This window comes from Plectropomus leopardus, chromosome 24 (genome assembly GCF_026936395.1).
Source record: "Plectropomus leopardus strain MGB_pleo_1.0 chromosome 24, ASM2693639v1, whole genome shotgun sequence".
Lineage (NCBI taxonomy): Eukaryota > Metazoa > Chordata > Actinopteri > Perciformes > Serranidae > Plectropomus > Plectropomus leopardus.
In genome coordinates, this window is record NC_142199.1 from 17,156,038 (window position 1) to 17,168,473 (window position 12,436).

General features: G+C 37.9%; 1 protein-coding gene across 1 annotated transcript in view; it reads left to right on the plus strand.

The window, feature by feature from the left end:
- Window positions 1-12,436, plus strand: part of anos1a (anosmin 1a) — a 17,760-nt gene continuing 5,324 nt past the window's right edge. Inside the window, exons 1-7 of the mRNA XM_088074275.1 lie at window positions 1-262; window positions 2,265-2,312; window positions 8,199-8,270; window positions 9,207-9,429; window positions 10,469-10,653; window positions 11,000-11,129; window positions 11,401-11,606. Of these exons, the coding sequence (XP_087930401.1) occupies window positions 62-262; window positions 2,265-2,312; window positions 8,199-8,270; window positions 9,207-9,429; window positions 10,469-10,653; window positions 11,000-11,129; window positions 11,401-11,606 (1,065 nt within the window). The 5' untranslated portion in view covers window positions 1-61. The remainder of the gene's footprint in view (window positions 263-2,264; window positions 2,313-8,198; window positions 8,271-9,206; window positions 9,430-10,468; window positions 10,654-10,999; window positions 11,130-11,400; window positions 11,607-12,436) is intronic.

The window sequence follows — 12,436 nt, forward strand, 5'->3', positions numbered from 1 at the left end:
CAGATTATTCTCCTCTGTGCGCTCCTGCATCACAGCTCCTCTGCTGGACACGAGGAACAACATGCTGGCCACGAGCAGAAGCGTCATTACGAGCATGTCCCTGTGGATTATTTTGCTCTCCAGCTCGGGTCTGTGCGCGAGGAAGCAGCGCGAGGATGCTGATGATGATGATGAGTCGTGGTCGGAGAGCGTTTCCAGGGCGACGTGTGTGTCCCGGTGCCTCAGTCTGCACAGTGTGGCTGCGCTCTCCTCACCGCTGCAGGTAGGAGGACGCAAAGTTCATCAAACTGTGATTTAAATATTTTTTTTTTTACAATTTTGAATTTACTTTAAACTAATAAAAACAATAATAAGAAGCACATTTAAATTGTTTAACAACTGATTGAACCATTGAAACATTTTGTGCCTTAAGGGGAGAGGGGCCACATTATTATTTCCTATACAAAGTTCAGTCTCATCATTCATTTATTCAGCCAGTTTTAGTTTAGTTGGGGCACTTATAACTAAGAAATAGAACAAGTGCAAACAAAAAAAGTTCTAGCTGTTTTGAAGGCCCCTCTTCCATTGGGGCCCTTGGTAATCTCCATTATTGATTGCAGAAAGTAACCATATATATTTATATTAAATTTAAAAAATGGCAGAGATTTAAATACTAAATAGTAACTTAAAAAGTTGGAATTAAATAATAATAATTATAATAATAATAATGATAATAACAAAACCCCTATTAAAACTTTTTGACCAACACGGATCAGATCGGACAATAAGTCTTGTTATCTTGATTATATTACTCATTCCTCCTCTGTCAGTCACTATCTATTTTGCTATTCACACACACACACACACTTACACACACACAAATAATACAGCGAGCCCTCTTTGCTCCAGGCGTCAGAGTGACAGGGTCAGCGTTCCTCTATATTCACTTAGAGCGATGAAATCGCACAGAGTGATGGTTCAGTCTATTAGAAGAAATCCAACTAAGTCATAAAGTCATAAATCTTTTTTTTATTTAAAAAAAACAGAAATTTTTTTGTCTTTTTAATTTTTTTTTTGCTTTTAATTTTTTTTTTTGCTTTTAATTATTTTTTTTTTGCTTTTAATTTTTTTTTTTTGCTTTTAATTTTTTTTTAATGCTGTTTAAAAAACTTTTTCTCTCCCCCTTAAAACTTTCTTTGCAATGTTATTTTTTCTTTAAAATGATCTTTGGCAATTTTTTAAAAAAGTTTCCATGTTTCTACTAAAACCAGTGTCATAGATTAACTGGTGGTCGGATTAACTTGTGATAGACAGGTGTGTTTGTAGGCGTGGCCTCTGAGAACAGACCGTAAATAAACATTTTAAAAGTTTCGCCTCACTATCTTATCCATTTGACGGTGTCTGCTGAAACATAATGACATGGATCTATTGCTGGGCGTTATTTTTGGTCCCAACAAGAACATATCGGGCCTTTTTGGTACGAAAATATTACTTGTCCAGCGACGACATGAACAAAAGATCCCCACCTGGATTTGAGCAGGTGATCAATAATATGAAACGATAACATCATATCCTCTAGTCACACGTGCATTACTGTTAGGCCACAAAAGCCAGTAGATATTATCACCAGCCAGTCAGTACTAGTGTGATATCCTCATAATAAAACGTTTAATATGATACAACTTCAATGCATCTAAAATGTGAGCGTATGCAAGTATGCCCCCGATTATTTCACTTTACCACGCTCCTGCACAGTATTATCCTAGCCATACTTTCCATACCCTCTTTTTTGGATTCTCTGTTCACTATGGAGGCATGGAAGAAAACATGTACCCCTCAATAAAATGTTACGTTCAAATGGTCATTTTGTGCATTCTTTAATACCTTAAAAATGCAAGATATCAGAAACCAGGGTTGCTTATTAGACATCCGTTTGCTACTCGAGTCACACTGAAAAAACAAATCTACTTTACTGCTGTCTCATGTGACTCGAGCGGTGATCCTGGATCTGCACTCATTATTTTCACCAAATGGCCTCAGGCGCTCAGCAGAGAGCCATGAAGGACATCAAGTCCCCAGAACTGGAGACTAAAAAGGCATTTCTCTTTGAAAAATAACAGTTGTGCTGTACGATGTGAAGTCTATGATGTTCTCTTGAAAAAACGAGAATTTTATAGCCAGGACTGTAACCTAAATTCGGTCATTAAAATGTATTTTTACTTCAGAAACAGATTTATGATTTTCTGCTCTTTTCTTTGTCTCTCTCTTTATATTCTCCTCTTCAGAATAATGGATCCTTGGGCTGGTGTCATAGTCATAAACAGTGCTCAAAGGTAGGTAACTTTTCTGTCCCAAAGTACTCCTTCCTCATGGTAGAATTCATGTTAGTGAGAAACTGTCCTCCTAAGAACTGTCCTCAACCGTGTGGGCGTTTGTGTCAAATTTGAGGAATTTCCCTCAAAGCCTTCTTCAGATATCACACTCACAAACACAAGATTATAGTGTTTTTGAATTCTAACCTTTGCTCACCAACATCTTATTATATGAAGTGGGCGTTTGTGTCAAATTTGAGGAAATTCCCTCAAGGCTTTCTTCAGATATCACGCTAACAAACACAAGATTACAGTGTCCTTGAATTTGAACCTTTGCTCAACAAAACCTTATCAGTTCATTTTCCAAGTGGATGTTTGTGCCAAATTTGAAGAAATTCCCTTCTTAAAATGAGAATGAGACAAACACAAGATTAAAGTGAGCATGAACTTGAACTAGTTAATTGTTGATTGCAAGTGAATGTTTGTGCCAGATTTAATTAGATTCCCTCAAAGCTTTCTCGAAACATCTCATTAACGTGAAAAAGACAGACCAGGACGATGTACCTTGACCTTTGACCTGTGACCTACAAAATTCTAATCACTTCATTGTCGAATGCAAACGAACATTTGTGCCAAATTTGAAGAAATTTCCTTCTTAAGACAACAAATGAATGAGACAAACACAAAATTACAGTGTACTTGAACTTCAACCACCAAAATGTAATTAGCTAACTGTTGAGTCCAAATGAATGTTTGTGCCAAATTTGAATTCCCTCAAGGTGTTTTTGAGATATTATGCATATAATATTATATATTTGTAAAAGTCAAGTCAAGTCAATTTTATTTATAGAGCCCATTATCACAAAACATGGAGAGGCACAGCAATAACGTAAAAAAAATATAAAATAGCAATAAAATACGTGTGAAATTATCAAATGCACTCTATAATGATGTTGTGGGTGTTGGTAAGAGTCACGTGCATATATTGATAGGGAGGCGTCCAAAGGCATGATCACGGCATCGGTGCAACCAGGACAAAGACCACAATATCATCCACAATCACACACCATGAGCCTCCCTTCACCTTTTCACCGCTCTGACTGTAAGACAGGAAATCATGTGCGAACACGCGTTTTCCCGTGTAATAAATCACTCACCTCACACTGCATGTACCTGCCTGCATGCAAGTCTGCAGGCATATGTGTACCTTTATGTGAATGCTTGTTTGTGAGGCATTAAATCATTGCACATGCACACCAGTCACGCTGTGCTCTGTGTGTGTGTGTGTGTGTTCATGTGTAAACCTGGACGGCGTGTATTGATGCACGCTGGTTGTGGTAATTTCTCAGCTCTATTATTCATCACCAAACTTGACACCCCATACATCACCCCAGTTTCCAGCTAATGCTTTAGATGCTTATAAGAAAGGCAGACAGTAATGGATGGAATTCATGCTTGGCAAGCTGCCCGCTGTGATATTGTGTTTAAATCATAAAACTTTACCGGGTAAATTTCATAATGATATGCTCAGAATTTTATTTAATTTTTTTTTTAAATGAATAATAAAAAACTGGAAAAATACTCAGAATAGTTGCAAATTAATTCTCTGTCAACTGACTGATTAATTGACGTTTTGTCGCAGTTAAACTATCTATCCCCCCCCCCAAAAAAATCTCAATTATTTTTAAAAAGTTGAGAAAAAACACCCTAAAAACTAGGGCTGCAAGTAAAGATTTTTTTTCAAATTAAAATATAGTTAAAAAAAATAGTTGACAACTCATTGCAGCTCTCCTTGTATAAACTCTTTAAATTATTAAAAAAAACTAGAAAAAAGACTAAAAATGTTTATCATAATAGCTGCTAATTAATTTTGCATAAATCGACCGATTGATTATTTGACAACTCGTTGCGGCTCTCTCGTATAAACTCTTGGAGAATTAACTTAAAATATAACATCATATTTTATAAACTCTTCTACGACTTTCCTCGTTTGCTGGAAACAAGGTATGAGATAATGGATATTCAAAAAAAAAAAAGAAAAAGAAGACAAATATCTTTAAAAAGTTGGAAAAAAGACAGTTTAAAACGTTTAACGTTTAAAAAAAATTCAATTATTTGTAAAATAATGTATCGTATCTCTCCCTATTTCATGCTGTTGATCTGTCCTGTCTAATAAAAGGCTAAAATGCCAAAAAAAAATTCTTTAGGAAAAAAAAAAAAAACTAGAAAAAAGATAAAAACGTTATCTAAATAGCTGGTAGTTAATTTTACATAAATGGACTGATTGATTAAGCGACATCTTGTTGCAGCTTTCCTTGTGGAAACTTTTGATCGTTAAAGAGAAAAAATAATCTTTTAGAAACTCTTCTATGACTTTTATGGCTTGCTGGCATTGATGTAAGTGTGGAAAGATCAGATATTCTATCACTGGAGACTTTGCATCACAGTTTGGTTTCCAAAATGCTGCTGATGTGTCATTTCAGAGTTAAAACTTTTGAGTAAAGCCGCGGCCCCGCTCCTGATACATCCCCGTCCAGCTCTTAAGATCAGAACGGCCTGATGAGAAGCGCGTTGAAGCTTGTTGCCGTGAGACAGCCCATCGCTTTGGCTTGTGACCATTTGGCCCCGTGTCGTCCTCACGGACCCTGGTGGTAATGAGTGCTTGTTAATCCTTCTGTCACTATCTCCTGCAGGCAGACAGCCATTTGCAAGTGCCAGAGTTGATTAGCGACACACTCCCACTTAGTCCGGCTCGATTCAGCTCTTTAAGGACGGCACTGCATCGGAGCCACGGAGGGGACACTGTGTGTATCCACTGACACTGGTGTCTTAGCTCAAAACTTAGACAATTGGCATCGAGCTCGGTGTAACGACTTCTTTCAGTAGCGCTTGGCAGCCATTAGTGGATTTCAGTGCTCCCTGCAGCCTGTTTGACTGAGAGCCAGACATCCTCTTCTTTTACTCCTCCTTGCAAGTCACATTATCAAACATAAAAAAGTACTTGTGAAATAATTTGCTTGCAGTTTGTCCCTTGGGAAAAGCCAAGGTTTTTCGTCCGTGGATGTCTAAAGGTCTGGAACGCTTTCAAAGTTGTTGAAAAAGGAAGCCGGAGACAAACACGGCGCCTGTTTCTCTCTCCGAGGAGTTTGTCTGGGCAGCGAATCAAACAGCGTCGAGCACCGAAAGAACAGCATTTTGCACGGTCAGCAGAGAAGTAGTTCGCCCCATTATCTTTGGTTGGTCATGGAGGAGTGGTGTGTACCCACCGCCAAAGCACACACACACACACACACAGCTTTACTCTGCAGCCAGATAAACACAAGTCAGGTTCTGTGACCGAAAACAGCTTGGTTCTTTCTCAGGGTTTATACAAATATTTACCAATAAGTTTTAATGACTTTGAGGAAAATTAATGTTTGGTCCAATGTTGCTTGAACAGATGACAATTTTCAGTGATTTTTAAAGGGGAAAAAATGGTCTTTTTCTTTATCTTTTTAAAGAAAACATGCTTTCTGAATGTTTCTTTCAAAAAGAAATTACACCATTTATCACAACCACAACCTGAAGTAACCAAAGTTATACAATTTTTAAAATTTCCAATGGTTCTTGAACACACCAAAATTTTGGCTTTTTTTTGGTTGGGGGGGTTAAAGAAAATATACGTTCCAAATGTTCTCTTTAACCCTTTTGGTTTGCTTGGACTTTTTGTGTAATAATTTTAAAGTTAAAATTATTACACAAAATTGTAAAATTGTAAAGAAAACAAATCAATTTGCTCAGGCTTTAAAGGTTTTTAAACACTTGTGAGGGGCACCTGAACGCAGCACAAAAAAACTGATGTCACTAAGAACCCCAAAATATGCAAATTTGCTTTAAAGGCATGTGTGGTTTTTTTTTTTTTTTATAAATTAAAAGCCCCCAAATCACGATTTATCGTGGCCACAAATTTGAAAAATGGTTATTTCTTATGAAGAGTGGGTCGTGCATTTTCTCCAAGTCACTCAGGAAGGCTAAAGGAAAAATAAATAAAAAAAAATTGTAAATTTCATAACTTTCCCAGGTTTTTAATGACCATACAAATACAAAATACAAAAAATATTACCACTGTCATCCACTATCTTTGGAGACTAGATGCAGCCACATCACATAATTCCCCCCCAGTCATCTATATTTGCAGTATAGTGGAGGGGAATGCTTGGAAATGGGGTGGAAAACTAAGTGACGCTGGACACGAGAGTAGGAATGTCAGTCTGGATTAGTGGACAAGCGCTCCTGCGGAGACCAGGGAGGGGTGATGGGAGATGGCAGGGCTGGCTATCAGACATGCTTCAAGGAGTCTTCATTGCTTTATGTGCACTATGTAGTCCATTTAGCAGCAACTTTAGACAATGTGACAGTGCAATCACAATAATACAAAGACATATTCATGCGTACGTGTGGAATTTCATTAAAATATGTGGGCAAGTCAGTGTCACACTTGCAATAGTAGAAAATAGTAAAACGTCAGTTTCTGTTGAGACTCATAGAACAGCAACAGTATACTGTTTTTGGGTGCTGTGGCTGAAGGCGTTATGTTCATGACGGACGAGTTAAATTGCTTTGTCAATGCAGAATTTCCGCCACAAGGTGACAAGAACAATTTTTTTGTGCTTTACAGAATTTGTCAGAGAAGTCAAGGAGGATTGCATTTTTTTGCAGAAAAAAAGCTTTTTTTTTATCTCCTGTGATGCTACTATTGCAACAATATTCTTGGCAGACCTCGATAAACACAAGTTTCGTTCGGGCTTGACATACTTCTCTAACTTTCGGACAACTTTTGGCGTCCTTGTGATGCGGCTGTACATTGCTCTCCTCCCCACTGTTTCTCACCGCAGCATGAAATTACAATCGGCGTACACCGCGTCCCCTGGGCTGCCGCTGCTTACTGGTGCAGGATTCAGCTTTATGGGAGCCATAAAGGGTCACGCTGTTAATTGGTGACGTGCTTCAGAAACAAGCCCGAGAACGCAGGACAACATTCATTAGCTTTACCTCACTTTTTAATGTAGCACCAACTATCCAAGATTACATTTACACTGTTGTTCTTTACTCTGGATAACACAGCAAATAAGAAAATACAGAAAAAAACTACTTATTTAAGTTAGTTTAGAGAAAATGGAATTTCAACTTTTTTTTTTTGGTGTAATTCTCTTTTTATTGGTTTATGTGGACGTACAACAACAAAATACACAACCAAATGAACATGACGTCCTTATTGGAAATAAATCAATAAACAAACAAGTAAAGAGATGAATAAACAAACATACAAAAAAATAAATAAATAAGTAAAAATATAAATAAATAAACCACTTTGGAAAAAAAAAATTTTTAATGAATTTTTTAATTAATTTTTTAAAATTTATTTTATTTTATTTTTATTCTAAGTTTTGTGTAATTCAGGCAGTGGCTGTTAAAAAGGTATGAACCTTCAAGTGACGTCACAGTGGCGTCATCCTTTTTTTTAAAAAAAAAAATAAATTACAGTCTATACAGCCAATTATATCAGGTGGAAAATTCAAAAAGTTGCAAAAAGTGATGCAATCCAAGAAATTTCACACACCTCAACTTTTCATTCAACGGCAAACTGACAGAGACCTGGTTTGATAAATTGCCATGCTGGTCAGTACTTCAGGCTTTAATGATAAAACTCACACTTTGAATGATTCATATTAGCATAGCGGGGGAGTTATTGTTACCTGTAATAGAGCTTTTTGACTGGATAAAATGATCCATCGCTGGCTCACTTCTCCAATCTGCTTTAAGAGCAGCTGTCTGCCGATGAAACGTTTCCTCCGTCATCAATCTAGAAAGATGGATTCACCTTCGAATCTCCTTCTTGACTGTAATTTGTGTCTTTCACTCCCACAGTGCCTGGAGCCCTGCAAAGAGGCCTATTCCACGGAGATGAAGAGGAAAAGTAACTGCAGAGAGCTGTGTGAGGTACGAGCGCCGGGAGCGGGAGCATTGCGGGCTGAAAAAAATAGCCTTGCATCAAAATGTGGAATTATGATTTCACTTAAAGCAGAAAATCCGTTAATGTTTTGAAATTTGAGCAGCAAAAGAAGAAAAAGACCCCAAAATTAGTGCTTAAAATATGATAATTTTATGACATAGTTTTAAAAATGTAATTATAGTAGTTAGGAAAAAACTATAAACAATTTTTGGCTGTTTTTTTTGTGAGCGACAAAAGAAAAAATGCACCAAAAATTAGTAAGAAGTTTGTAAAAAGTACATGAAATTACCTAAAAATTAGTGATAGAAATAATATGAATAAATACAAATAAATAAATAAGATAAGAAAATTTAAGATAAGAAGAAATGGCATGGATAAAGTGCTTAAAACATGATAATTCTGTAATTAGCTATAAATAGTTTATTTTGTAGTTGCAACAAAAGAAAAAAAATTAGCAAGAAATTAGTAAAAAGTACAAGAAATTACCTGAAAATTAGTAACACGTAAATAAATAAATAAATAAATAAATAAATAAGATACTGTAACTATTCTGTAATTCTGTAACATAGTTTTCAATATGTAATTATGATATTCAGCTATAAATACTTTATTTTATAGTTTTTTCCACAGTTTTTCACTGTGAAGCCATTGAGTAACAAAAGAAGAAATGGCCCAAAAATTAGCAAGAAATTAATGAAAAGTAAAAGAAAGTAAAACAAACAAACAAAAATGCACAAAAAGTAAAGAAGTTAAAAAGATTTTTTTTAATTACTTAAAAATATAATTTTGTGACATAATTTTGTGGTTAAAAAAAAAGTGTGGTAATTATGACATTTTATTTAAGATGTCTTTTGGGGATTTTCTTTTTTTTTTTTTTAACAATTAAAGACCCAACAAATACATATTTCCTCTACCCCATGTAGAGGGTGTTTCCCAAGAAGCACTGGGAGTGTATGACGAGCTGCGAGTTCCTTCAGTCGGTGCTGGCGGTGAAGCAGGGCAGCTGTCCGCCTCCAGAAAAAGCCAGCGGTTTTGAAGCAGCCTGCGTGGAGAGCTGTGATCACGACCGAGAATGTCCCGCTCAGAAAAAGTGCTGCACCAACGGCTGTGGCCACACCTGCCAGCCTCCCAAAAACCTCTACAACGGTAAGCAGTGCAATAAGTACAGACTAAACTGAAATATATTTCTCAAGACGTAGATTGTTGTACTTTTACTCAGTTTAGTTTGTCTGACAGCCTGATTCCCAAACGAATTCAGCAAAATAACTCCACTACTTCCTCCCACTGGTGTTGTTGTTGTTGACATTGGCAGTGTTGTTAGTCGTGTTGGTGTTGTTGTCAATGGTAGTGTTGTTAGTGTTGGTGTTGTTGACATTGGTAGTGTTGTTAGTTGTGTTGGTGTTGTTGTCATTGGCAGTGTTGTTAGTCGTGTTGTTGTTGTTGTCATTGGTAGTGTTGTTAGTCGTGTTGGTGTTGTTGTCAATGGTAGTGTTGTTAGTCGTGTTGGTGTTGTTGTCAATGGTAGTGTTGTTAGTGGTGTTGTTGTTGTTGTCATTGGTAGTGTTGTTAGTCGTGTTGGTGTTGTTGTCATTGGTAGTCGTGTTGTTGTTGTCAATGGTAGTGTTGTTAGTCATGTTGTTGTTGTCACTGGTAGTGTTGTTAGTGGTGTTGGTGTTGTTGTCAATGGCAGTGTTGTTAGTTTTGTTGTTGTTGTTGTCATTGGTAGTGTTGTTAGTTGTGTTGGTGTTGTTGTCAATGGTAGTGTTGTTAGTCGTGTTGGTGTTGTTGTCATTGTTAGTCGTGTTGGTGTTGTTGTCAATGGTAGTGTTGTTAGTGGTGTTGGTGTTGTTGTCAATGGTAGTGTTGTTAGTTATGTTGTTGTTGTTGTCATTGGTAGTGTTGTTAGTCGTGTTGTTGTTGTTGTCAATGGTAGTGTTGTTAGTCGTGTTGGTGTTGTTGTCATTAGTGGTGTTGTTGTGTTGGTGTTGTCATTGGTAGTGTTGTTAGTCGTGTTGGTGTTGTTGTCATTGGTAGTGTTGTTAGTCGTGTTGGTGTTGTTGTCATTGGTAGTGTTGTTAGTGTTGGTGTTGTTGTCAATGGCTGTGTTGTTAGTCATGTTGGTCCCATGATCCCTGAAACACGGCGTCTTTCATGGCTTGATATCAGGATAATGTTTTTCTCCCAGGTGCTCCTCTGAAGCCGAGGAAGGAGCTCGGCTTTGAGGAGCTCTCGTCCGGTCAGCTGGAGGTGCGCTGGTCCTCCCGCTTCAACATCTCAGCTGAGCCCGTGGTCTACGTCCTGCAGCGGAGGTGGAACTTTGGCATCCAGCCCAGCGAGGACGCTGCCACCCCCTGGCTGGTGGTTGCACAGGTTGGTTCAGTTACGCTGCACTGAGGGATCGACAAGATCTCAATCATCTGCATCAAAGCATCTTTTGACCCCAATGTTCTGCACAGGTGGAACACTTGTACTTTACTTGAGTATTTTCTTTCCATGCTACTTAAGTTACTTTAGAAATGAAGATTTTTGCATAAAAGTTTATTAAATGGGATGCTTTGTTATAGTTGATTTCCCAAAACTTTATACAAGTAGAGCTGCAATGAGAAGTTTTCCTCTTGTTTTTTTGAAGTTCGAGGTGCATTTTGTTTTTTTTCCATTAGTGTGCTCATGTCTTGTTTTGCTCTCTGTTTTCTTTAAACCATCTGATTGATCACAGACAACAGAGCAGGGAGCGAGGCTCTCTGACATCCGGCCAGGTCGCTGGTACCAGTTCAGAGTGGCAGCTGTCAACACCCGCGGGACCAGAGGTTTCACCACGCCCAGCAGACACATCCACTCCAGCAGAGGTCAGACAGAAACTCTCTGAGTTTGTCTGTCGCTCTGAGAAAGAGAGCTTTTATTGTATTTTATTGTAGTAATATTCTCAGATTGCATTTATGATGACAACTTAATTTTAGGAAGGAACTGCAGCATCCAGTTTTAGAAAGCTCAAAAAAATCACATCGCAGTTTAGGGATTTGCTATTTAATGTTGTATACCATTTATCTCAATATCAGCATTTAATATTACTCTGTGATTATACGTGAATGAATATTAACAACATCCCGCCCCCCTCAGACCCCTCCAGTCCTCCAGCTCCCTCTGAGCTCAGTGTGGCAAACATGAGCTTTGGCAGCGGCAGGGCAGTGTCGGCCAGGCTCCAGTGGAGCATGCCTGCTGACCTGGACGTCCCCCTCCACCACTACAAGGTCAGCTGGAGCTGGACGGCAGTGGGACAGCCCTTCTCTTCATCCCTGACCAAGAGGAGGAAGACAGTCAGAGAGGTGAGGACAGATTCCACAGTGCACTGTCTTCTATCCCATCCTGCTGAAATGCTATTCTGAAACAGGTTAAGTATTATCCTCTGATCGTTCAGTATATTTTCATCTGAGAAGATGAATGTAAAAATGGACCAAATAAAGATTTAATAAACCCACTGCAGGACTGCAAAACTTTGCATTACCTCGTTTTCATTTTAGCAGCACATTTAGTTGGTACAGCTTTATTGTCATACTTTGCACAGTGAAATGCAGCTGTAGCCTAATGCTGGCTGCATATCTCTATTTTGATGGTCAAAGGTCAAGGTCACAGTGACCTTATCTATCTCATACTCAAATGCAATATAATTTGAGGGATATTTTTTTTTTCAAATTTGGCACAAACACCCTCTTGGACTAGATTTTGATGGTCAAAGGTCAAGGTCACTGTGACCTTCCTTCTGTGTCATTCTCCTGTATGCAATATCTCAAGTGGGTCTTGAGAGATTTTTTTTTATGTTTCAAATTTGGCACAAATGCCCAGTTGGACTAAAGAATGAACTGATTAGATTATGGTGGTTAAAGGTCAAGGCCACCATGATCTTGCTACCGAGCCATTCTCATGAATGGAATATCTCTAGAAAGCCTTAAAAGTTCCTAAAATTTGGCACAAACGTTTACTTGAACTCAAGTATACACTGATAAGAGTTTGGTTGTCAAAGGTCAAGGTCAAAAAGGCCACAAATACGATAAAATGTTCAAACAATGACATTTTATATCCAAAAGGTCAAATGTCAACTTCACTATGACATCATAATGTTCTACATAAAACACGTTTCTGGCCATAATTCAACATC